The sequence below is a fragment of the Vulpes lagopus genome, chromosome 12, assembly GCF_018345385.1.
Source record: "Vulpes lagopus strain Blue_001 chromosome 12, ASM1834538v1, whole genome shotgun sequence".
In the NCBI taxonomy this organism is placed as follows: Eukaryota; Metazoa; Chordata; class Mammalia; order Carnivora; family Canidae; genus Vulpes; species Vulpes lagopus.
The window spans coordinates 36824382-36849803 of NC_054835.1; the positions used below are offsets into that span (position 1 = coordinate 36824382).

The 25422-nt window shown below is 35.5% G+C and overlaps 1 protein-coding gene across 2 annotated transcripts in view; it reads left to right on the plus strand.

The window, feature by feature from the left end:
- The window catches only part of SKAP1 (src kinase associated phosphoprotein 1), a 285276-nt gene that overhangs the window by 71028 nt on the left and 188826 nt on the right, over window positions 1-25422 (plus strand). For both annotated transcript variants that reach the window (XR_005983283.1, XM_041727103.1), the window contains exon 4: window positions 4545-4661. Coding sequence is in view for 1 of the 2 variants with exons in the window: in XM_041727103.1 (XP_041583037.1) it covers window positions 4545-4661 (117 nt within the window). In the remaining variant the exon portion in view is untranslated. The remainder of the gene's footprint in view (window positions 1-4544; window positions 4662-25422) is intronic.

The window sequence follows — 25422 nt, forward strand, 5'->3', positions numbered from 1 at the left end:
CTCACTGCCAGGGCCTTGGGAGGAAAAAAGAATATTTATACATTGAGTTATGGCCAGATGTAGGAGGGGGAGAAAAAGAGATGGGTAGGAAGTCAGAATGTAGAGAATGGAGAAGAATTTGAGACCTTCACAACACGTGGATTAATCACAAGAACTAACCACGCAAATCCAAATGGATATTTAGAAATCAGTGAAGCCTCTAAGATGTTCTGTGGGAAACACATATATTTTCTAATGCATGAGTATGTGCAAAATGTTATCTAATTTATAATAGAAGTGTTGACAGGACTTTAGCTTTGGTGTTGCAAATGGACTCCATAACATATTTACATGGAAGGAACATTTCACATATATGGGCACATATGTACCCAACCTATTTCTGTAGTTGATGTTATATTCAATAACTTAGGCGAATGGTTATAATAAGGAATAATAAGCTGCAGTTTTTCCAATCTTACCTTAGTTCAGCTTTGGGAACTACATTACTATTAAATTGGTCTATGAAAACCTGGCAGTATTAATGCTTTCAAGCATGAAAACTAACTGTATTTGGATCAGGGACCTTTATTTATAGCATTTTATTTAGAATTTATTAGTTTAAGGAGGGAGCTGTGTGTCTCATGGGTTCTTAAATATTAAATAGAGTCAGAAGTCGTGTGTTGCCTTCTAATAGCAACAATAAAAACAAAAGCCAAAAATTGTCAATAATTCTACATTAATTTCAGTTTCCTTATTTTATCCAGAGATACTTGGTGAAGTGATAGCAAACCCTGGTAATTTTGAACCACGCCATAGAAACAGTTGGTTGCAGATGTGAAAAAAGTATTTATAACATAGCTCACGATTAATTAGAAGTAAAAGATGATGGCTTCATACTAACATGGAAAAACATTTGGGCCTTTATATACTGAATAAGTGAACATATATTTCTGTTTTACCTATTTGTTATCGTCATGTTACTTTTTATGCTTAAACTGCTTTCCATCTTTTTTTGATTACTTTGGTGAAGATATCCTTATGGTCTGTTTTTGTTCCTAAATAGTACCTATAAGTTCAGAATCAGATGGGTTTGCTGTGAGTCAAAATAGCTACAAGGGGAGTATCATCATGGTTCATCCCCCCCCCACCCTATTTTATTTGGAATTGAATTAGGAAATGAAAGTTTTTAGCAGTTTAATTCACTTCTCCATAAAGTTTATGGAGCAGCAACAGCTGGTTGAATCCATGGCAGAAAAAAAGCCAACTTCTAGTGGCCAAGCTATTGTTTCAGAATTAAGGGGGAAAACTCATTAACTGTTAATGAAAACACTGGGAATAAAAACAAATAGCACGGAAGCCCTAGCAAATAATTACCTCACACCTGACACAAAGCTGCTTTATATTTTTGCTCCAAATGTCAGAAATTCCCAACTTATCTTTCTATGGAGCATGAATGAAATTGAGTTTGATTCTCAGGAAAGAACAATAGAGAAATCATCCCCCTTATAGGCTCCTCAGTACGATACTCAGTTGAGAACCTGCCATTGACTATACTAAGGAGTGTATCTAGCACCCAATTCTTATGACACTTAGGATAGAGGAGCAAATTACTAGCTAATAGCAGATGAACCCTTGGTATAGTTCCCCCAGATCTTGTTTAGAAATACAAAGAAATGGGACCAGAGGTAGTGGATGTGATTAATGGAGATATTGTGTGTTAGAATATATATCTGTATAGAAATATATTGATTCTGAGCAAGTTGCAATGGGAAAGTGTGTCTCTAGTGGCAAGGGGTCTTGCTTGTGAGAAAGCCACTCTAAGCAATGGAGTTCTAAGCCCTAATTGTAGAGCTGCTGAATGGAAGTGTCTGTCACTATAGTTTGTGATCATTTATGTCTGATCCCACTGGACGATGGTAGTGGCCGCTTGCAACTGTGATTCTCAGAGCTGCAGATGAATCCAGCGATCACTTGCGGTTATGCTTTAAGGAAAAATGATGTTCTAAACTTAAACAAATCCAAAATGACCACAGTAATTGCTGGTTCTCCTATAAAACTTTTCACCCATGCATCTTGAGTAGTTGTAATCATTTTAATTACATGGGAGTGTCTATTTATATAGTGTTATAGGCTTTTTTCTATGTGTGCCCAAGGGAGTTGGGCCACTTGATGTGACACTAAAAACACTTATAGCAACATTTCCATCATCAGGAACTAATTATGCTTGGATGTATAACATATTTTTTAATGTTTCCCCCACCACAACCATTTTTAGTACTAACCCAGGCTCTGTTTTTGCTGCCTTGAGCTGTATACCTTTGTTATTGTATACTTTACAAAGGCATGGTCTTATATTTGGCACAGGGATGGCTGTTAAAAGCCCACTTTACGTTGAGAAACCATAGGAAACACAGAGAACTGAAGTTACTTTTTCATCTGAAGTTGATACATTTAATGCTAAAGCCAGGCAGGTATTTTGGATGAGATTTTTTAAATGGAAACTCTAAATGCAATTAAATTGGATCCTGAAACATAAAAAGGACATTAGTGGAAGAACTGGTGAAATCCAAATAAAGTCTATAGTTTAGTTAATAGTAATGTACCAATGTTAATTTCTTTGTTTTAATAGAAATACCATAATTATGTAAGAAGTTGGGGGAAATTAGATGAAGGGTATACGGGAACTCTCCGTAAGGTCTTTGTAATATTTTCAGTAAAATTATTCCAAAATAAAATGTTCATTAAAGTACAACAAAACAAAGTCCCTCCTGACTGGCATATTAAAATAAAAAGCCTGGAATGCTGGAATATATGAGTAATTTTGTCAAATTTCTGAAGCAAGCAGAAAACCTTGAGTCTAGAACAATAGTTGAGAAATAATGTTTAGTATACCTACAAATGTTAAATTTTGCTTGACAATCCAAACTACTTCTTTTTTTAAAATGGATTTTGGTCTGGCTCAAAAATTTAAAATTCCTTTAATCTCACAGTTCACTTTCAGGTTACCTGCCAAGCAGTCCATTTAGATTGTTTTGGTAATATAATTTCAGTGGATTTGCAAATTCCACTGATGTAAAATTTGAATGCTTTAACCCTCAGTCCAGTATTTGAGAATTTTTCTAGTTATAAGGGAAATTTCACAGTAATACTATAAGCATAACTATAATAAGCTTTGTATCCTGATCAGTAGCCTAATAAAGGAGAGCATTTGTTCGGGCTCTGGACAACAACTGCTGTGTGAGGCTGTTGTTTGTTGTTGTTGTTTGTTGTTTTTAACTTTTCTTTTCCACAATAAAGCCCATACTTTATTTCTAAAGTCCTTTGTCTGCAGGTGTTCAACTCCGTTATGGACAAGCTACCTACCATTGAGCATTCATAGAAGAGACTAGATATGATCATCTAATTTATTGAAAGAGAAGGCTACCGCCATTCTCTTTTTATCATTTTATATCCTCCCTATCCTTCCAGTTTAATTGTAGGAAATAAACCTTTAAAGTGAGGCAATACAGATTCTATGTAGGTTGTTTGGTTTCACTGCTCCCTGGTTGAAATCCAGGGCCAAAACTCTACAGTGTTTACTGAGATTAGCATTGGTGATTTCCTTTGGAAATTAGTATTTGAGATAATATTAAATTCAGTTGAAAATCCCCTTTTCATGTTTGTGAAATGAACTGAGCAGCTGTTGGTGTCCTTTTATCAGCAGACTGTACCTCTGTTTGGGGGATTTTAAGGAAAGCCGTTTGCAATGCAGAGCCTTTTCTTCCGGTTTCTGAATGATCGAACATCTTCCGTCTGAACCTTTTAAAGTATCATGATAGCATGGGCCACTTCTACAAAATATAATCCAATGTATGTTGAAAACACCCAAAAGGGATTAGTACTGTTTTAATTGCATAATTCAGTATTGCATATACATTACCTTTCATCAAAGCCATTTTACAGAACAAATATTACCTTCTTAGGGCTTTTAGAAATCCTAAGAGGTTGGTTGCCTAGGCTGTAAACTAGAATTATAAAGAGAGAACTTTCTTAAGATTTCAAAACAAGTAGTGATTTAAATTAGAATAGGATCCAGCAAAATCTAAGTTCTCTCTGTTTTTAAGTCTTTTACTTTTCAGAGAAGGAAAGAATATTGACCTGTTACATTGTATTATAAATAGATTAACTCTTTGTGTGATTTATTCTATTCTATTTGGAAATATAAGGAGAAACAGGTGTTCAGCATAAAGGTTGCAATTAACGGAAGACATTATATATGAATACATATTTATATAGCTATATTTTCATTTGAAGTGTGATTGAGAAGTTTCTCTCTGGGTGGCAAGAGGTCTCCCTACTCTATGGTAAAAGTTTCTAAGTCTAGTTAGTTGAGTGGAAAATTTCCCGTCGGGGTAAGTTAGTTCTTATTTATCTGTTTCTTATATGTTAATGAATAGCTACCATGTCTATCAAGTAAAAGATATATCTTTGGGGGGGGGCAGGGATAAATATCAGAAGAAATCTACAAAGACCTTTATAAAGATGTCCAAAGTATGACCTTATTTTCCTTCTTTTTTGTCCCTCAGGTGGAGACCAAGCCGAAAGTTACCTTGGACAGGACAGCTCTGATGATAACCATAGTGGAACTCATGGCCTGCCTCTCACATCAGATGCACCTTTTTTGCCTGATTATCAGGATGAGGGTGAGTGTCATCTTCCCAGATTTTGAGTTGATTATGCTTTGTTACTTTTTGTCTTGGTGTCTTTGCCTTTTGTCATTTTGAACCAAGCAGGCTTCAGTGTGTTTTCTGTATTGGTAATCACTAGTTTGAGAAAAAAAAAAAAAAAGCTATTAGTTTCACTGTGGTGCTGAACCTTCTAGGTAATTCAATACTTCTGAAGCTAATGTATTTAGGGAAACACTAATTCCATACTGGAGCAGGAAGACATCATTATTGATCTTTTTAGAAGAACTGTACTCAAAAGCTAAGAGGGCATCTTAAGATTGCAGGGCCCCTAGTTTACCATCTTTCAGATTTCTTAGTTTCACAGAGTTGCATGAGAACTAGAGCTTTCTTTTAGTGATTATTGGATTATTGATTTATTGTGGATTATTTGAGACCCTTGAGCTCATTATACCATAATAAGATTCAATTTTTATCCATGCTTCTCGCATATCCCTCTCTGACCATATTGGTGTTGTTCAAGGGGAAAGGGAAGCCACAAGAACCACAATGTAAATCTTCCTGGAACATTAATTTTACTTGAAGATTTGGGAATGGGAGGAGTTAAATAATTCAACTGTTATAAACATTACTTTTATATTAAAAACACATTGATATGCAATGGAGCGGGGTGCAAAACATACATGAATTTTTAAGATACATGAATATAAAAATTTTGGCTTGGTGGCTGCCTGTTTCTGGCTCAGGCTCAGATATCCCAAGGGTGGGGTTCACTGTGCCTCTTCTGGCATCTGGCCACTTGAACAGACGGTTTGATCATCACTGATGCACATGGTTATCTTACCAAAGTCTCTCTTGTGCCTTTTCGGTAGGGGAAAAAGGTAGACACGCTACTAAATGGAATATTAAATTGGAAGCATATTATTCACTTAGGGATTGGGAGTAGAGTTGGTAAACTACTCCTTATTTCTCTTTATTAGCCTGTAATCTTTCAATTTATTTTTCTTTCAAATTTCTCTCTTTGAAATACGACTGGCATTTTGCAGGAGTTCATAATCCCTAATTCCTTTCTCTTTTTAACTTATCCACTAATTCTTTTCTTTCTTAAATTTTTATTTAAATTCCAGTTAGCATACAGTGTAATATTAGTTGTTCGTTAATTCTTATTTCATTTAGCCCTTTTGGAGATTCAGATTTTCTCCTTTTCATTGAATTAATAACCTCCACATCAGAGCTATAGATTCAATCATACAGAAGCATTCTATTTTACTTGAGCTTTTTTTAGAAATTGGGCCTTGCAATTTAGGATCTGTATATTGATTCAAGTATACGCTAAAAACATTGTTTGGACTGCAAGCTTAATAATTACACTGGTAGTTTATTAATAATTTTAGAAAATTAACAGTGCAAAACCAACCTTTCATTTGTTTTTGATTAATCCAATGCCTAACAGAATTAGAACAATAGTACCTCATTAATCCATAGGTCACTTATTTGGTATTTTCAACTTTCTCAGACACAGCTGAGAACACAATAAGTAAGCCAAAAGGACCTCTAAAAGGAAATGGATGTTCCTGAGTGCTGTGTTAACACTTCTGTACTATATTCTTCGAAATCCCCTGGGGCCTTGGCTGGGGATTCCTCTTTTTACACATTTCTAACCATTACAGTGTTTTGATTTCTCAAACCCACAGTAGGATGAAACATCAAATTTAGAAGAAGAGGTACTTTAGAGGCATCAATTAACAAATAATATTGAGGTGAGAAACAGGAAAACAACTAAAAATTTATACAGAAAACAGAACTGGCAAACAAAACAAAAATGTATATAGGAACCCAAAAACATAGGAGTCTGAGGGCATATCATATTGCAAGAGAAACTAAAAGCTCAGTGCCTTTAATAAAGTAAAACTTTTCAGCTAGCATTTATTTATTCATGAGAGACGCAGAGAGAAGGAGAGGCAGAGACACAGGCAGAGGGAGAAGCAGGATCCATGCAGGGAGCCCGACGCGGGACTCCTTCTCGGGACTCCTTCTCGGGACTCCAGGACCACGCCCTGGGCCGAAGTCGGCACTAAACTGCTGAGCCATCGGGGCTGCCCTCAGCTAGCATTTATTAAGCGCTTTAAAGTTTTTATTTAAATTCCAGTTAGTTAACATGCAGTGTAATATTGGTTTCAGGTGAGCAGCCCGAGTGGCTCAGCGGTTTAGCGCCGCCATCGGCCCAGGGTGTGGTCCTGGAAACCCAGGATCAAGTCCCACATTGGGCTCCCTGCATGGAGCCTGCTTCTCCCTCTGCCTGTGTCTCTGCCTCTCTCTCTCATGAATAAATAAAATATTTTTTAAAATATTAGTTTCATGTGTACAACGTAGTGGGTTCAACACTTCTAAATAATATCCAGTGCTCATCAGAACAAGGTGCACTCCTTAATCCCCTTCACCTAGTTCACACGTGCTCCAACCCACCTGCCCTCTGGTAACCATCAGTTTGTTCTCTGTAGATGAGTCTGTTTCTTGGTTTCTCTCTCTCTCTCTCTCTCTCTCTCTCTCTCTCTCTCTCTCTCTCTTTTCTTGCCATATGCAACAACATGGATGGAATGAACTAGAGACTATTATGCTAAGCAAAATAAGTCAGATACCATATGATTTCACTCATATGTGGAATTTAAGAAACAAACGAGCAAGGGGGGAAAAAGAGAAAGGGAGATAATATTTAAACATGAGTTTCTACAAAGCACTGACACCAGCACAGTACCAGAGTGCCTGATGTATAGTGGGCGCGATAAATGTTTATTTCCTTACCCTAAATAATAAAGTTACATACATTTCCTGTGCAACTAAGGAGGTTATAAAGATGTCAAAATTTTCAGTAGACATTCTATCCTGTTTAACTAGATTTTACTATTATTGAGAGCTGTAACATTTGATATGCTACTTAATATTTTAACAAATACTTATTTAGAGATTACAAGGTAATAGCATGGCACTGTGCTTAGCAGTAAGGAAATATGCAGTAAAAAAAAATCAGACACAGTCCCTGTCCTCATGGGGCTTATTACCATCTCATTGCAAAAACACACTAATTATTAACTAGACAAATGAACAAATATAAAGTCAGTGTCTTCACTTTCTGTTGGGATAACTAAGGTGATCCTTTAGGAAGAAAAGATATTCTTTAACTTTTTTTGTAGTGACAGTTATTTTAGGTTTCTGGAATTTTATCTTTATTAGAAAATGAAAGATCACTGTTAAAATATTTCAGCTTTGTTGCATTCCACCTCCAGCCAGAACAGCATCCTAAATGTACAATTATAAAAGGACACATGGTTTATCCCATCCACCCATAACCAGTGCGAGAAGCAATAATCATGGTGCATGTCATGTTTGGATCATGCTTTTGTAAAGACTACAAAGAGCTCTAGAAGTATATAGAAGCCTGACCAGGTGCAGAGCAAAAAATGAACACCAAGGTAACAGGCTAAACCATGCATAAAAATGAGGGCATTTTGCTACCTAATCACAATTTCTTCTCCTTTCGCTTTGTAAATGCCTTCAGTCTGAGAACAGCAGGCTATACCCTGTGGAGAGACACCCATAAGCAAAAGCATAGCCCCAACATGGGGAATGAAAACTTGCTAACAAGTAATAACATTTAGATTTCAAAACCTAAGAAGACATAGTTTCTACTAGATGAAAGGAAAAAAGTTCAGCATGAAACACTGGATATAATTACTGTACAAAATCCAGCCAACTATGAAGCTCAAGATCTGATTGCTTTTATTGTCCAAGATATACAATGGATTTTAATGTGTTTATAGACTTATCTCATCAGTGTACATTTTTAAAAGGTGGGGGAATATATATTTTTTAAAGATGGGTTGGGGAAAGTGTTCTATAAACAGGGTATAGTGACTCCTTCTGGAAGAAAAAGAAAAAGAAAATTATTTTCTAAAAGAAGAAACCTAAAATCTGTGGCAATGTATTATTTATCATGTAATGTATATTATCACATCCTAATTAAAGAAAAAGAAATGAATGAATATTGGACAGAAATCTGAGAAAAGGTGAGAAAAATGTTCTTAGAGTTTGTTTTTACATCAGGTTGTTGAAGGTTAGAGACAGTTCTTATTCTCCAGCAAAATGAAAAATAGAATTGGAGAAGTTAAAGACCTATAACCATTTTTGGAGAAAAATAATAATGAATAAGTGAAAACCTGTTTTTAACCAATTTATTATATGCTACTTGATTTAAAAGAAATTGCAGACCCATTAAAGTACAAATAGTGGCCATTTTCAACTCCATGCCTTTTCTGAAAGGTATATTAAAAAATATATAGAATATTTTCAAAATAAAGAGAATCAGTTTTTCACAGCTTTATTTTTAGCACTTTTCTCTTTAAAAAAAAAACATTTCTCTGCTTTCATTGTAGTTCTGAAATAGAAGCCAATTTTTGGATTTGATATTATGAATAACAAGAAACTAGCTTTTTGTTGTTCCTTGTGTGTTTCATTTCTATAATAATAATAGGAAGAAAATACTATTTTAATATCTTCCCTAATGGGGGGAAGAATATATTTTAAACAAATCTATACTGGTATTGTGAAATAAAAATGAAGGCCTAATTTATTGATTAGATTTTATTGATTAGATTTTTAAAGATTTTATTTATTTACTCATGAGAAACACAGAAAGAGAGAGGCAGAGACACAGGCAGAGGGAGAAGCAGGCTCGGTCCTGGGTCCCCAGAATCACGCCCTGGGCTGCAGGTGGCGCTAAACCACGGAGCCACCTGGGCTGCACTATTGATTAGATTTTTTGGCTAGAATTCATGTTTGTCTTAAATTTCATTGTACTAAAGTTAGAATCATGCATTTTGGGAGTTGGAAAGGATAATCATAAGAGGAATCATTTATTGAGCACTAAGTGCACTGCTGTGAGCACTGCTGCACTAAGTGCTTTTTGTGGATTATCTTGTTTAATTCTCAAACCAGTTCAGAGAAGAAAGTGCTGTTATCCCCACTTTACAGGTTAAAAAATTAGGCTTAGAGAAATTCAGTGACTTGGCCAAGAATGCAGTATCTAATCCACGGGCAGGGGTGAAGGTAGGGTTCCAATAGATTATGAGACTGCAGCTTTATGTAGAGCTCTGATTAGCTGGATGTTTTTCCTCTGAAACACCCATTCTTATGGGCTTTACATCTCATTCTCCTTATTGCTTTTAATCCACTGAGTACAACATTCATTTAAAAAACAAACGTATTCAAAGCTAAAAATTATCCTCTAAATACCACTTTAACTGCATCCTTCAAAATTTGATATGTACTATTTTCATTATAATTTGCAATTCCATTCTAAGTATTCTGTAATTCCTTTGATGATACCCTTTTTAACCTGTGTGTTATTTAGAAGCATTTCTGTGTGTGTGTATGTGTGTGTTTTCCTGGTTTTTATTTTGGTTTGTTTTTAGTTTCTAGGAATTTTTAAACCTGCTTTTTTATTTTGACTGGTAAGTTTTATTACATTATAGTTTAAGAACATAGTCTGTGTCATTTAGATTCTCTGACACTTTGTTGAAACTTTTTTGTGGCCTAGCAATGATCAAATTTATGCTTAGGTGCTGTGTGGTTCCCAAAAGTAGTTATTTTTTTTAAAGAATTTATTTATTTATTCATGAGAGACACACAGAGAGAGAGGCAGAGACACAGGCAGAGAGAGAAGAGTCTCCATGCTGGGAGCCCGATGCGGGGACTCTATCCTAGGACTCCAGGCAGAAGGCAGGCGCTCAACCACTGAGCCACCCAGGCGTCCCCCAAAAGTAGTTATTGAACATAGTCTTAACAATTTTTAGCTTTTTACTTTTTATTTTTATACTTATAAATAGTATTCTTCAAATCTTTTATATCCTGTGAAAGGTTTGTGTTAAAATCTCCAATTATAGTTGTAGATGTGTCCATTTTTCTGTTTTTCCACTTTACATTTTCAAGGTCATATTATTAGATACTTATAAAGAGCTTTAATTTGTTTTACAAGGTTTTTTTTCTTTTTGAACAGAAATCCTATCCCTAGAATTTCCATTTATTAAGCTAGTCTACTCATAGCGCCCCCAACTGACTTTCTACTCAAGGAGTATAAAAAATGTCTCTTCATAAGCCAGTTTGAGCATTGCTCTGAGTCATGTATAAGGCCTGATTTTAGCATGTAAATTATGTTGTTTCACAGAATAAATAAACTACACATCTTATACTGTTTACTGAGGTATGTGAATTAACGATGCAGTGGTTAGTGGTAAGTGACCTTACCGATCACGTAAATCTTGGGCCAAATCCTGCTGATGACTTTGGAAGAAAATGTGCATATTTTAGGGCTGCTTTACTTGTAATGTTAGAAACCTATTGCAGGCTCAGTCACTAGTACCCTAGTAGGTGGAAAGAGTTGATGGCCTAAAAACAAGCTGTTTACTTCTTTACTTCCTTCTCACAGATAGGGTCAAGCCTACTACTGTGTGTGTGTGTGTGTGTGTGTGTGTGCGCGCGCGTGCGTGTGTGCGCATGTTTTAAAGGTTTTATTTAGGGGTGTACGGGTGGCTCAGTGGTTTCACATTTGCCTTTGGCTCAGGCGGTGATCCCGGGGTCCTGGGATCGAGTCCCATATCAGCCTCCTTGCAGAGAGCCTGCTTCTCCCTGTGCCCATGTCTTTGCCTCTCTCTGTGTGTGTCTCATGAATAAATAAATAAAATCTTTAAAATTTTTGTTTATTTATTTATTTATTGAAGTGAGAGAGTACGCATGCGCAAGTGGGGGAAGGCGCAGAAGGAGAGGGACAAGTAGACTGTGCTGAGTGCGGAGCCCAATGTGAGGATCAGTCCCATGACCCTGAGATCATGACTTGAGCCCAAATCAAGAGCTGAGGGACACCTGGGTGGCTCAGAGGTTGAGTGTCTGCCTTCAGCCCCAGGGCATGATCCTGGAGTCCCAGAATCGAGTCCCACATCCGGCTTCCTGCAAGGAGCCTGCTTCTCCCTCTGCCTGTGTCTCTGCTTCTCTCTGTCTCTCATGAATAAATAAATAAATAATCTTAAAAAAAAAAATAAAAGAGTCGAATGCTTAACCGACTGAGCCACCCAGGAGCCCCTATGTGTATGTGTTTTTAATTACATAAGCCATATGGAGATATTTATAGTTTTTAGCTCCTTTTTACTCTATGATATGAAGATAATGAATGTGACTCAAAATAGTCTCTCTCCGTATATGAATACATATTAAACATACATGCATACATACATGCAAAGATTTATCTCATTTTTTATTCATCAGACAGTTGCTTTCATCTTTGCTGCTCACATTTTCTTTAGTAAAGGCACATGATTCCTGTCAACCCTGATTGAGTTAATGTGTGTGCGTGTGTTTGCAACACACTGTGGAAGAACACAAAACTTATTTCCTTTCATGTCTATGCTTTTGGGGCCAAAGAACAAATTCTCCTGTAAAACACATACTTTCATAAGCATAGTGGACTTCTGAACAAGTTTCTGTTGGCTTCAGGTGAGCCCATCAGATCTCAGATCATTGGGAAAAATTAAGGACTGATGTTGAGTTAACTGTGATAAGGGTAAGTAAGCTGTCACTCAGGATCGCAGTGGCCTCCTTCATGAAGATAAATGTCTTATTAGATCGAAGACATCATGTCGTTTATATAGTCTGGTATAAATCACAGATGAGGATGACAAACTGGGTTTCAAAGTTGACAGTAATTTATATAACTTAAACAAATGATTACCAAGGATTATACATGTTTTGCGAAGAATAAAAAAACAATAACAATTATCTGTCTATGAACTACCCATTATTCATTCTTTAGCCTGGCATGTTGGGCTGTTGCTGCGTGTTTAAACTCTAACCTTCCGTCCAGTACCCAGTAAAGCACTCTCTCATGTGTTGATGGCTGGATATCTTCTATAATGCTTCTTTCACTAGAACATACTCTACAAATTAAACCCAAGGTGTGTTTTTTTTTTCTTTTTTACATAGAATCATGGCATTTTAGAGCTGGAAAACACTTGGTAATCACCTAATCTAATCTCTGTTTTACCAAAGAGGAATCTAAATTTTGAAGAGGCTAATGCCTAGGTCCTGTATCTAGCAAAAGAGAGCCAGTATGGCAACCAAGACTGCTGCCCTGGAAGTGGCCTTCCCAGGATCACACTACATGCCTTCCCTCACCTGCATGATCTCAAGACACTTTCCAGTGCAAAGCCCAATAACTTTGCAGGAGGCTTGATCATGGCTCTTAAGCTATTTCTTACAAGTTTTAGTCAGATTCTTCAGATACACCTGACTCTCTGGTCAATGTATGTTCTTATGCTCTTCCCAGAATGATTTGGGAGTAGTATGTTTAATGAAGAATTTCAAAGTGTTCCATAAATGCTAGCAATTATAACTATGAGTAACATACAGTAAGTCCTTGATTTGACATAGAACCAATTAGTTCTCTTTTTTGGCCTTTCTGTCTATGTTATAGATTTTAATATACTGCCAATGAAGAGGTAGCTATTGAATATCTATATTGGATGGCTTTGTTCAATCATGAGTTTAGAGGCTGTGTGGAGGATACAAAAAGGATTAGGATATGATTCTTTTTCTTAGTGAGTAAATAATCTAGTTGAAGAGAGATTAGGCACCCCCACAACAAAGTATACAGTACATAATCAAGTGGTGATTAACAGGGTCAGAGTTTGCAGAAAACAACAGCAACAACAATTGGTTGGACTTGCAGTGGTTTGGAAGGAAGTCAAGATAATATTTGGCCTGTGCTGTGGCCAAAGTGTATTTAGAAGTCTATTCCAGACTGGGAGTATATGCTAACGTTCATTCTCTGAAAGGTCAAATCTTTAATGAGCTTCTGCTATAATTAGTAGTGAAATAACAGTGGCCATTTTTAAGTGCAAATAGTTGATTTTTAAGTGAGTGATTTGGCAAATGAGATTAAGCTTTTTCATACTGCCTCAACTATTCTTTGTTTCTCTCCAAATTCTAAAATAGTCAACAAGGTTAATAATGATATGAAAGTTCTAGTATATGATTATTGAAGATGTTAGTGTGGTCATTATGGTGGTGGTAAAATGATATGTGGTGTTTTGGTTGCTAATGTAACATATTTATCTGATTGATATATAAATCAGTCAGAGGTGGGGAGGGTTCATATATCTTTGTGTGCTGCTTATTAGAAAATCTTATATACTATGCTTAACTACCTTGTTCTTAGAATCTATAAATGCATTATAATTGAACATAGCATCTAGCTTATAGATGAACACTGAACCACCTGAGGGTTAGCTACCTTTCCTAGGGCAATCATGTCTAAAGTCCAGGAATTCTATATTCTCAGGTATAATGTACATACAGGTACTTAATTGCTGTAAATATAAATTTATATATGTTCTACATATATATATTTTTTGAATGATGATTTATTTTTTCAAATGGTAATTTGGTGATCTTTGTTCTTCTGCTATCCATAAATTCTTTGCCCTGTCATAGAACTCTCACTTTTCAAGTAAAAAGTAAATGTTAGAATGTTAGTAATGCTATTTAAACCAATGTGGAAGCACCTATTAATCTTGAATATTATGTTCTGCTAGGGGAAGATTGTTGAATTCACAAACTATATTACACTTATGCTCTACACTGTAATTCCGACTTTGAGTGACAGCCTTTTTTATATCGGGCCCTGAGTACCTTACACCCGGATACACTAGTCTAGTGGAAAGAAAGAAAGGCTATGCATACTAGTTGCTCTGGCTTGTAAAATTGGGATTTATAAGGGAATTGTTCCTTTGTGGGAAAGTTTTTTTTATTAAGATTTTATTTATTTATTCATGAGAGATCTAGATTGAGAGGCAAAGATACAGGCAGAGGAAGAAGCAGGCTGGAGGGAGCCTGATGCGGAACTTGATCCCAGGACTCTGGGATCACGACCTGAGCCAAAGGCAGATGCTCAACCACTGAGCCACCCAGGTGCTCCACCCCCTTCTATAAGTTTTCAATTATAGGTTTTGTCCAATTTACAGATCCATCTCTATACATTGTTAGGGTATAGCTTATATGACACAGTATATTTTCATGGAGTGCTCTGAAATATAAACATTGTCGTCTTGGTTAATTTTATAATTAAGTTATTTCATGGTGATACTCAGATTTTTTTTTGTCAATAAAACATGGGGTTAAATAAGATCATGAGCTCTCCTCTCTACAAATGATCATTACCATCATTGAAAGACATTTATGAATGCCCAAGAACACAGTTGGGCCTAGAGATTGTCAAAGCTTAGGGAAAAAAAATCACTTGAGTTATCTAATCTAGCCCTTCTAATGAATTCACATCATTCTTACTAATATCTCATTTAATTAATTATCAAATATAGCAATTATACTTTGTACCCTTCCCTTGCAGGACATCTTGCCCGCCCAACTATTATTACTAATTTATTCTTCATGTCTAACCTAAACTTTTCCTTCCTTAGTTTCAGGCCATTGCTCTTTCCTATACCATCTTCTGAGACTGAATAATTCCCCTAATTCATTTATATTGTTACCTTTAGAAGGTATTTAAAGACTATGAACGTTTATCCCCAGAGCCTTCACTTTTCCAAACTACATAAATTTCAGTTCTCTTAATCCTTACCTCACTCTGCCCCAGTCATACTCTGCAGTCCTTGGGTATTTTATCACATTCCTCGACAGTTTTCATTCCAAGGGGATCTCCTAACCAAAAGAACTGCCTTTTGGGGAGGGAAGTGATAAAGTGTAAAATCTCTTATAAACCACTAGAAGATGCCTAAGTGTTTATTTGATTTTGGTATTGGTGATCATCTGGCGGGCATGCCAGTGTAGTGCTTCTTTGGCATATGTTGGGATATATGTGTATTTTAATGCGTTAATGTATTATGGCTTGTTGTAATTGAATGTCTATAAAGTAGCAGTTAAGAGGGTTTTACAGACCTTAGAAGAGATCAGAATTCTCTAGCCCCCTCTTGTGGTAAAAGAAAATACTACTTCTGGGCTTTCCTGGATTATCTGGTTTTGGCTGATGAGGAAGGCTAAAATACATAAATTCTCAGCATGTGAGCATAGATAATAAATAAAAAAATTTAAATTATACACACACATATACCCATATTTATGGGTATATGTACCCAAGAGCACATACACTCATATCTGAGAAATTCCTGTTCTTTTATTTTATTAATGCCCTAAAACCCCCAAAAAATACTACTTTCTTACAACTACCATTTCATTTTATTCTTATTACATAAGTTAGGATAAAGACAAATAAAATAAAACTATAATCTTGAGGGTTTTATATTCTTAGATAGATAAATAAAGGAGGTTGATATGAATTTTAAACCATATCTATAGATACCTTTTTCTTCGCCATTATAAATGCATGTGGTTAGCATTCTAACAAATTTAAACAGATATTCTAAATCCCCTATATTAATTTGACCAGTTTTATAGTTTATTATTTCAGCATTCCTTCCACAGTAGACACATTTCAGATATTCATAAAGTCCTAGTAAGTAGCAAATAGCTGAAGGGAAGACTGAATATGCATGCAACTAAGTTTATGTATCTTGCCTATGGAAAAAATTTCTACAGGTAGCACAAAATTATGTTTATTTTTCTAGGATATCACTAAAAGTTATACCTCTGTCTTAGAATAGTTGGTGTATAGATAAGAGCCAGTGAGGAGTTGTTATTAATATGCCTTCATGGCAATCCAAGGAGCAAAAAGATTCAAAATTAAACATTGCCCCTAAATAATTTATGTTTTGTTTTAAACTACTCTAAAAATTTGAGTAATGGTTTAGGGAGCTTGTGCCTTTATACTCAGGTCACATTCACATGAAGATATGAAATTTCTTACCTGGAAATTCTGAGAACTCTAGAAATAAATGTGAGACCATACTTTTTAATATTAGATTTTTTTTTTCCAAAAGGGAATATTGAATATTGCACCAGTTGAGGCATTGCAAGAGAGGAATGGCATAGACATAGCAGAACAAAATGAAAAGAGGCTGGTCATAGGTGAAACAAGTGAGAATATATGATTTAAATATTAAATAGAAAACTGATAGTTTTTTACTGATTCTCTTTTTTCTTCCCAACTTGAAGAGATGATAATTTTTTTAAGTAGGGAAATTAATTCGTTTTGTGTGCTTCTGCCTTAAGATATGTGAATAAAATTTAATCTCAGCTATTTATTAATTTGTAGTATTGACATTTCTGAGTATCTGAAGACAAACTTCAACAAACCTAAAGATAAAACCTCATAATACAAAGCATAAGTCTTAATAGAATAGTCTAATTTTTGTACCTTTTAAAAAACAATAATTTGACATAACATTTTTGAGATTTCTGTGATCAGGTTAGGTGATCTTATAAGCTCCGATTTTCTGATCTGTGTCAGGATTCTCAAGGAACTGCTGGATCTGATTTTTTTTTTTTGTCATATAAAGGCTGCACTTTTCATGAGAGACTAAGTTGTGGATTTTCATAAAAATTTTGGAACATCATTTTAAGTAGAGAAGCAGAAAATCACCCTTACTTATACCTGCACCATTTATTACCACGTATAATATCAATTGGTTTGCTCACCAAAAAAAATGTGACTGCTCTTGGAAACGCATTCTTTGACTATTGATTTTAAATTATATATATATATTTTCACAAAGCTCTTTGAAATGTATGTTTTACTTAAAGATCTGTCTTTCCTTGGCTATTGGGAAAAGATCTATTTTAATTTTTTAAAGATCTATTTTAGATTAATTATTTTTTAACCTAAATTTATTAATCAGTTTAAGAATTTGAATTCTTTATCTTAGCATTAAAACTAGGAAAATTATAATGATCAATTTCTTGGATATTACAATTAATAACAGCATAATATAGAAACTGTTTGCAAAAGTTTGACTTTTCTGACGATAAGGAAGTATCAGAGGGTCTGTTGGAGTAGCAACTCATTGTTGGCATAAGATAGAAGAGATTTTCCTAGGAAATTATACCTGAGTTCTTATTGTCTTATTATAAATAATAATTATTTTCCTTATCATATCATTTAAGCTGAAAAGAAGGCAGATTACTTGTTTCTTCCTTGTTTTATCACTCTAAGTGTGTAAATACCTTGAGCTGTAAAGCAAGCATCTTTCTGAATTTTCTGAAGGAATAGCAGGGCAATTCAAGAAGCTCTTCATATGGAATCTTTTGCATGTTTGCTTCTCTGAAAATAACAAATTTATTTAAATTTCATGTGTTGTTTTTTTAAGTGTTTCCCTCCTGATATGGAATTCATTATAATTCGCTTTCATTTAGGATGAGAGGCATTAAAAAGGAACCAAACGGAGTGACTTACTACTTTTTAAACTTGTTCAAACCCTGCTTTTCAAGAAAAAAAAAAAAGACAACTTCTCACTGCTTTTTTTTATCTGTCCAATGGATAAATTATCAAATCTGTACTGCGATTTAACTCTATGTTAACTTTGAAAAAAGAAGTGTTTAATTTAGGGGGCCAGTACAGTAGAGTGTCTTACCAGTGGAAAACCTTGTTTAGCTATGTGAGAAGTCCCAGCTTTATCTAATTGAGAGAGAAGAATACATGCATGAATAATGACTTGGCATATTGGATGTAAAGAAATTTAGAGCAAATGTTGGAAAAGTTGATATTAATTCCAATTCAGTTAAGAAGGCTAGGTTATTCCACTAAAGCATGTCTAGCAAAAATAAATGAGGGCTAATTTGTGAAGGCACATACATTTATAAACTTTTATGTTTACCTTTCACATCTGATGGTGGCCCCTCCTTCAGCATTTTTGTTGTTTTTATATTCTTTCTGTTTACTTGTTTGTCTTAAGATGTTACTTAAGTAGAAATCTCTGGAAATGTATGAGTGGTGATTTGGCAAATTCTAACAGTTGAGTTAGTAATGAGGCACATTTTACAGTTCACTTATGATTATTAGAGTGTGATATACTGTGTGTTGCCGTTATGACTGCTACAGTTTGAATCACTATCCACGGCATAGCAGAGGTCCTGGTCTCATGCTGCAGAAGCCAGATCGAGGTAAAAAGTTTCACAACTTTTAAGTTTTCTTTTTCTGTATAAAATAGGCAGAAATTGAGTTCTGTCTGATTTAGTTATAATGTTCTTTAAACTCTTACCCAACTTATGACTCACAATAATTCTAACATATTCTGTTTTTCAGTCCAAGTGATAGAAGAGCATGCTGGGTATAATTTTCAATATATGGCAAAGGTATAAAATTAAGAAAAGATTTTTATGAAACTTTTTGCACACTCTGCTAAATGAATTATTGAAATTCCAATAAAGAATTAAAAAAAAAACCTAAAAAGCAGTATGGGCTTTTTTTCCCCCTTAATCCTTTCAGCTCTCATAAATGTCTCCATGAAAGCTATATCTGCAGGGTTAGAAAAGAATATATCCTATAATATTTACCTGATCAGGAAGATTTTTAAAACATGGCATCTCAATGTGAGATATTGACTGAGGTGGGCTGGCAGGTTTACTGGCCTAGCAGATACAGCAGGCTTGCAGTAAATCCATGTGGTAAAAAATCCCTGAGAAGTTTTTGATTAAGAAACTTTCACTATCCTTTTAAAATGAAATATGCTGGTCGTTTTTTAAATGATAAAAGCACAGATATTTTATGTCGTTGTCTGAGTCAGTTTCTGAAGTATATTTTAATGAGTTTGTTATATGAAAGTTTCTCAATTTCTAAGATGCTAACTTAGACCATGACCCAGCATATCCAGAGAATGTATAAAAAGAAATGATAAAAACAAGCCTATTCAGCAAAAATAAGAATAAAGTTTTATATCTAAAGCCAAGAAGCCTACATTCAGAGAAGGGTTAATCATGTTATTCTTTTATAAATGTTACCAGTAATTTAAAGCTGTACTAATGTTATAAACTCTGCTGAAAGATAAAATTAAAGAAAAATATTTTAAAATAACAAATGTAATTTTTTAAAAAATTGTAGTTTTTTAAAAACAAACTAAAATTATGACGTGCTTTCTGCAAATACATTACAGGTTATGTTTATGTTTAGAGTAAGTAAAAGCAATGATTAATTTAAAACATTACTAGAAGTGACTCTGTTAAGGGGTAAAGTTTTATTGGGCAGATGAATTTAGAAATAATATTTTGTGTAGAAGTTCATAATTAGAGTAAAGGTTATATTTCATTGAGAATTAAATTTTGAAGTCTGTGCCTACCCCTTCAAAAACCACATGCTCAATGAATATTATCCTCCCCTCTTTTAGATGTCTTATTAACTAGTACTTGAATTTTGCATAAAAGCCAGTGTTAACACAACTACACTTTTTTAAAGTTTTATATGATTATTTTAAAACTTTTTGATTTAATGAGTTAAGAGCAGAGGTTAAAAAGAGATCTATGCCTCAAATTGATTTCTGGTTCCTGTTGAAGAAGAGCTATGTGTCCATATACCCTCCCAAATTAAACTTAATTTTTAAGAAATCCTCAACACAACAGTAACAAAAACTGCTCCTTAACTCATGGGGACCCTACATTCTAACTCTACAATTTCAGGAGAAGCAGCTAAAACAATCGGCATCATTCTTCACCTAGATAATGCTTTCTCTGCAGCTAATAGCTCCTTGTTCATCAAGGAAACGAATGTGCACAGAGGTGACATGCTCTTCACCCACTGCTCTTTGTTCTAGGGTCCCTCAGACTGATTATATCAGCCCCAGCCCTGACAAATAACCCCCCAAACTTTAACACTATGTTAAATTGAGTTATGAGGTTTTAAGGTTACACTCCTCTAGCTGAAGGTTGATTGTCTCTGAGAGATAAAGGAATCGTGCTCAATGATAACAGAATCCTTTATCTCTTGCCATGGGATAATCCCAGTTATTGAACTCAGAGCTTTCTTCATTTGGTGACTTGGTCCGTCTCTCTCTCTCTCTCTTTCCTGTGGAATGCCTGGATCCTAGATTGGTTATTTACTACTCTTCACCTCCTCCCCCTGGGATATTTTAGAGAGACTCACAAGTAGCAGATGAAGGAACAAGACAACTCAAGCAAATAGAACAACCCCTTGAAATATACTCTCACTTAGAGTGTACCAACTGCTAAAAGCAAGAGAGACTTGGTTCTTGTTTGCCGTTCTCTTGGCAGAATTAATGTGTGAGAGGGTCCAAGAATGCAAAATGCTTCTCTTCTGCTTTCCCTAGCCCTCCAGTTTCTCATGTATGTGTTTAATCTCTGTTGAAACAACAACAAAAAAAAGTTGTGATATTTGGATTATGCTCTGAAGGCATATATTTCAGACTTGCTGTCCAGGCAAAATTTTAAGCTACAACCTCTCTTGGTGATAGTGATGGACAGTTCTTTATGCCAATCTTTGCAGTTCCAATCCAGCATGCCACTCCATAAATGCCTTTATAATAGTAAAAACTACTGAGTGATGGTAAATTAAAACCTGTCTGATGAGTTGTGAATGCTCAATTTTTTCCTTTATATCGTACAAACTTAGGATAACTGTTACGAGTAGAGTTGATAATACCGTAGAGGAAAAGTTTAGTTTAGCTGCACCCTAGGAATACTAGAGAGAATCCTGTTTGGGGTGAAGTATTTAAACAATGCATAACACCATCCTACAAAAGGTTTACTAGCCTGACCTTCATTACCAGCAGCAATCACTTAGCATCCAACTATGCTGAGTACATGTCACTCTCTAAAGTGAATTTTTATTTATTTATTTATTTATGATAGTCACAGAGAGAGAGAGGCAGAGACACAGGCGGAGGGAGAAGCAGGCTCCATGCACCGGGAGCCTGATGTGGGATTCGATCCCGGGTCTCCAGGATCGCGCCCTGGGCCAAAGGCAGGCGCCAAACCGCTGCGCCACCCAGGGATCCCTCTAAAGTGAATTAATAGTACCTACCTTCTATAATAAATTTATTGAACACATACCATATGCCAGACATAGTATTTTACATAATTATCTCTAATCATCATTACCACTGCACAGCATAAGTACTATTATTATTTCCATATTACAGATGTAGAAACTGAGCCTTAGAGAGATTAATTTGCCCAAGGCCCTCAGCTAATAAAGTGGTTCTAAACAAGTCTCTATGCATCTAAAGCCCATAATCTTTCCAATATGCTACACTGCCTCACAGAAAAAAAAAAACAACTTTCATTGTTATGCCTTCAGATACTTGTATATATTGCTGAAAGGAAAAAGTAGAGGCTATGGAGTTACTTGAAAGAGGAATAGAGTACCAATAATGGCTACCATGAAGTGAGCACCTACCCTCTGGCAGGCATTGTGCTAGGCACTTCCACAATTTCATTTAATCTCCTCTTAAGTCCAATATTCAAAAGCTAAAGGGCGGGTATCCCTGGGTGGCGCAGTGGTTTGGCGCCTGCCTTTGGCCGAGGGCGCGATCCTGGAGACCCGGGATCGAATCCCACGTCAGGCTCCCGGTGCATGGAGCCTGCTTCTCCCTCTGCCTATGTCTCTGCCTCTCTCTCTCTGTGACTATCATAAATAAATAAAAATTTAAAAAAAAATTAAAAAAAAAAGCTAAAGGGCATCTAATTTCAGAGCTCGTATCTCTTCCACTACACCACATTGTCTAACAAGATTGTAGAGGGAGAGGAAAGATGGCTCTTGCACAATATTGCCATCCAAACGAACCTTCTGCAATGATGAAAATGTTCTGTAATTATTTACACTATTTGATGAAATAGCCACCACCAGACATAGCTGCTGAGCACTGGAACATGTGGCTATCAAGACTGAGAAACTGAATTTTAAAATTAATTTAAATTCAAATATACTTTTAAATGGTCACATGTGGCTAATAGCTACCATGTTGAAGAGCGCAGCTCTAGAAAAATAGCTGCTTCTTATTTAGCTAGTCAAGACAACTTGGAAATAGTTTTTCAGAAACTTCCTGAAAGATGGATGGGATGGAAGTTGGGTGGGCAAGGGAGAGAAGAAAGGAAGGCTCAGGCATAGGCTGTGGCAGAGGAAGAGGTCAGAGGTGTGAGGTACGTGAGTAGGCAGGAGAGCTCTCAAGTGAATTTATGTGAGAAGCCCAGAGAAAACAGGATGTGGAATGGAAGAAAGAAAGTTGGCCTGGCAAAGTGCTTTGAAGAAGAGCATTAGTACTCATAGTTAATGGATTCGCACAGATTGAAAGGTAAGTAAAATCAGTATTTTTTTTTCAGTATTCACCAACTATAAATCATTACTCGTCATTTTGATGAGTGGCTTTGGAGTGGGTTGTTTAAATGGTTCTGTGATGTTTGTGTATGGTAGAAGCTTGCAAGGCTCTCATCCTACAGAACTCACAGAGCTCCTGAGTCATAGGGCTGTAAGTTTCCGGGGCATGCCTGGGGACCTGTCATTTATCCCTTCACAGGTATTCGTTACGTCATATACATCATCTTTTTGTTGTGTGTTAGTGCCACATCTAACCTTTCTCAAAAAATTGATTCTCTAAGACATTAAAATATTTCTCCATTGCAAAACTATTTAAACCCCTGCTGGTGACTATTGCCACTAATTTGTACAGAGTACTTGTACAAAGTACTCTAATTTGTTTAGAGTACTTCATAGTTTAAAAATCTTGTTTGAATGCACTACCCCCATTCAACCCTCAGAAGTCTCATGAGGTGAACGGTATTCTTGTCTAATGGAGAGGAATGGTACCTAAGATTTGTCTGGGATCACACACCTCAGATGTGGCAGAACTACTACAATCCAGGCAGAAGCCAGGCGATTGCAGAGTCTGAATTCTCTGACCACACTCTTCCCAGGGTTGTTTGGTGGCCTTCAACTCCCTCTGCAATGATAAGTATAGTTTTCCATTTTTCAAATTAAGAAACTCAGGCACATATAATCAATAGTATTATAATAGCATTGTATGGTGACAGATGGTAGCTACACTTGTGGTGAGCATAGCATAACATAAAAGAAGAAAGAAAAGAAACTGAGGCACAAGATAATGTTAGATATGAGTCATTAAGTCTTTGGGTCCAACTGGCAATTTGCAGGAAAAACAGGACAGAAGGAAGTATGAAACTGTGAGCATGTGATTAGCAAAATTCAGACAATGGGAAACTCTAACCAATTGATCATCCAAGATTCTTTAATGGATAAATTATAAGGAAAAGTAAGGGATGAAGGGCAGAGAGAACATTTTTTTTTAATATATGGGCAAGATTTCTTAAAAGGAATGAAAATATTAAGGCGCAGATATACTGGAACCCCAATCTGAAAACCAGGATTTATTTTCCAGCCTACCACTTAGTATCTTGAGCCTTAGGCCTTTCTGTACTTAAGTTGAAAGAGTGTTCCATTAGTTTAATATTTAGCAAACATTTTGGAAAATACATATTAAACTTTTTTTTTTTTCATATTAAACATTTTTAAAAAGGAATAAGTGGTAGTTGCTCTTTTGTATGCTAACCCTAATGGTCTATTCTGAATGGCCATAAACTCTTTGCCCAGCCAATTTTCTTACCACACAGCTTCTGGTCATCACTTAAAATGGTTCTTTGGGAAGAAAGCATTTTGGATTGAGGAGCTTTGTAATAAGTTACTAGTGGTTCTGTAATTCTTGATAATGCTTGTGTTTATGGTCATCAGAACAGTAATAATCTAGAAAAAAAACAGTAAGGAGAAATTATTGGATATGTTATTAGTGTTCTGCTATGAATTCTGATCCACTATCAATATAAGAATGAAAACAAACATTCCCCCCAAAAAAGAAATTTCAAACATGAAAGGAATGCACTCATACAGAGTTGCAACATTAAAGTGTTTGAATTTGCTCTAAAGTGTTTGAATTTGCTCAAACCATTTGAGACAAAATCAGTTCTTCACTCACAAGGGTGCTGAGTTTGCAGGAAAAAAATGTTTCAATGAGAGACAACCTTGCAGATGTCATTCCAATCAATTCTGAAGCTCCAGAAGATTGAAGAGCTGAGCCATTTGACCTGTGGAGTTTCCTACAGGCTATGATAGTTTCTTTTGTTTTTATCACCTCTATTTCCCCAGCTTTGAAACAAACAAACTTATCAAGGTTTCAAGAATAATATGGGACAGGAAGATTTTGACAGGCATACTAATTAGTCTGGCTCATGCTAAAATAAACAACACATTTCCCTCTATTATCAGGACAGTTCTAGCAAGATGTATGTACCAAGATGTTCATTTTGGGTTTGTCTACAGTAAAAGTGGAATTATTGATGCTTTACACTGTTGGAAGGATTATGAAGTGTTATAAAATTAGATTAACATACTATTTTTAAGTTTCCCCATATTCTACTTGGTTGGAACTTGCGGACCTTGGTTGTTTGCATACAAAGATAGGCTCTGTGTGTGTGTGTGTGTGTGTGTGTTTGACAATGCAAAGTGTGTTTCTGTGCATTAATGAACAACTTCCCTTTTAAAGTGAAAGCAATTTATAATATTAAGACTCTTTTGCAAAAAAAAAAAAAGACTCTTTTGCTTATAAATATCTAGTAGAGCTTTTGAAATAGAAGGTCAAAGTTTGGAAATGTATGCCTTGTTTTCCCTCCCATAAAGATTACTAATGAACACTTCCAACTAGATTATACTTTAAAAATCCAGGACACTTCCTATTTTTGTTTAACACATAAAGATTCTTATATAGCTCATTATGTCAAGAATTGAAATCTGAAATCGAACTTGCAGCAT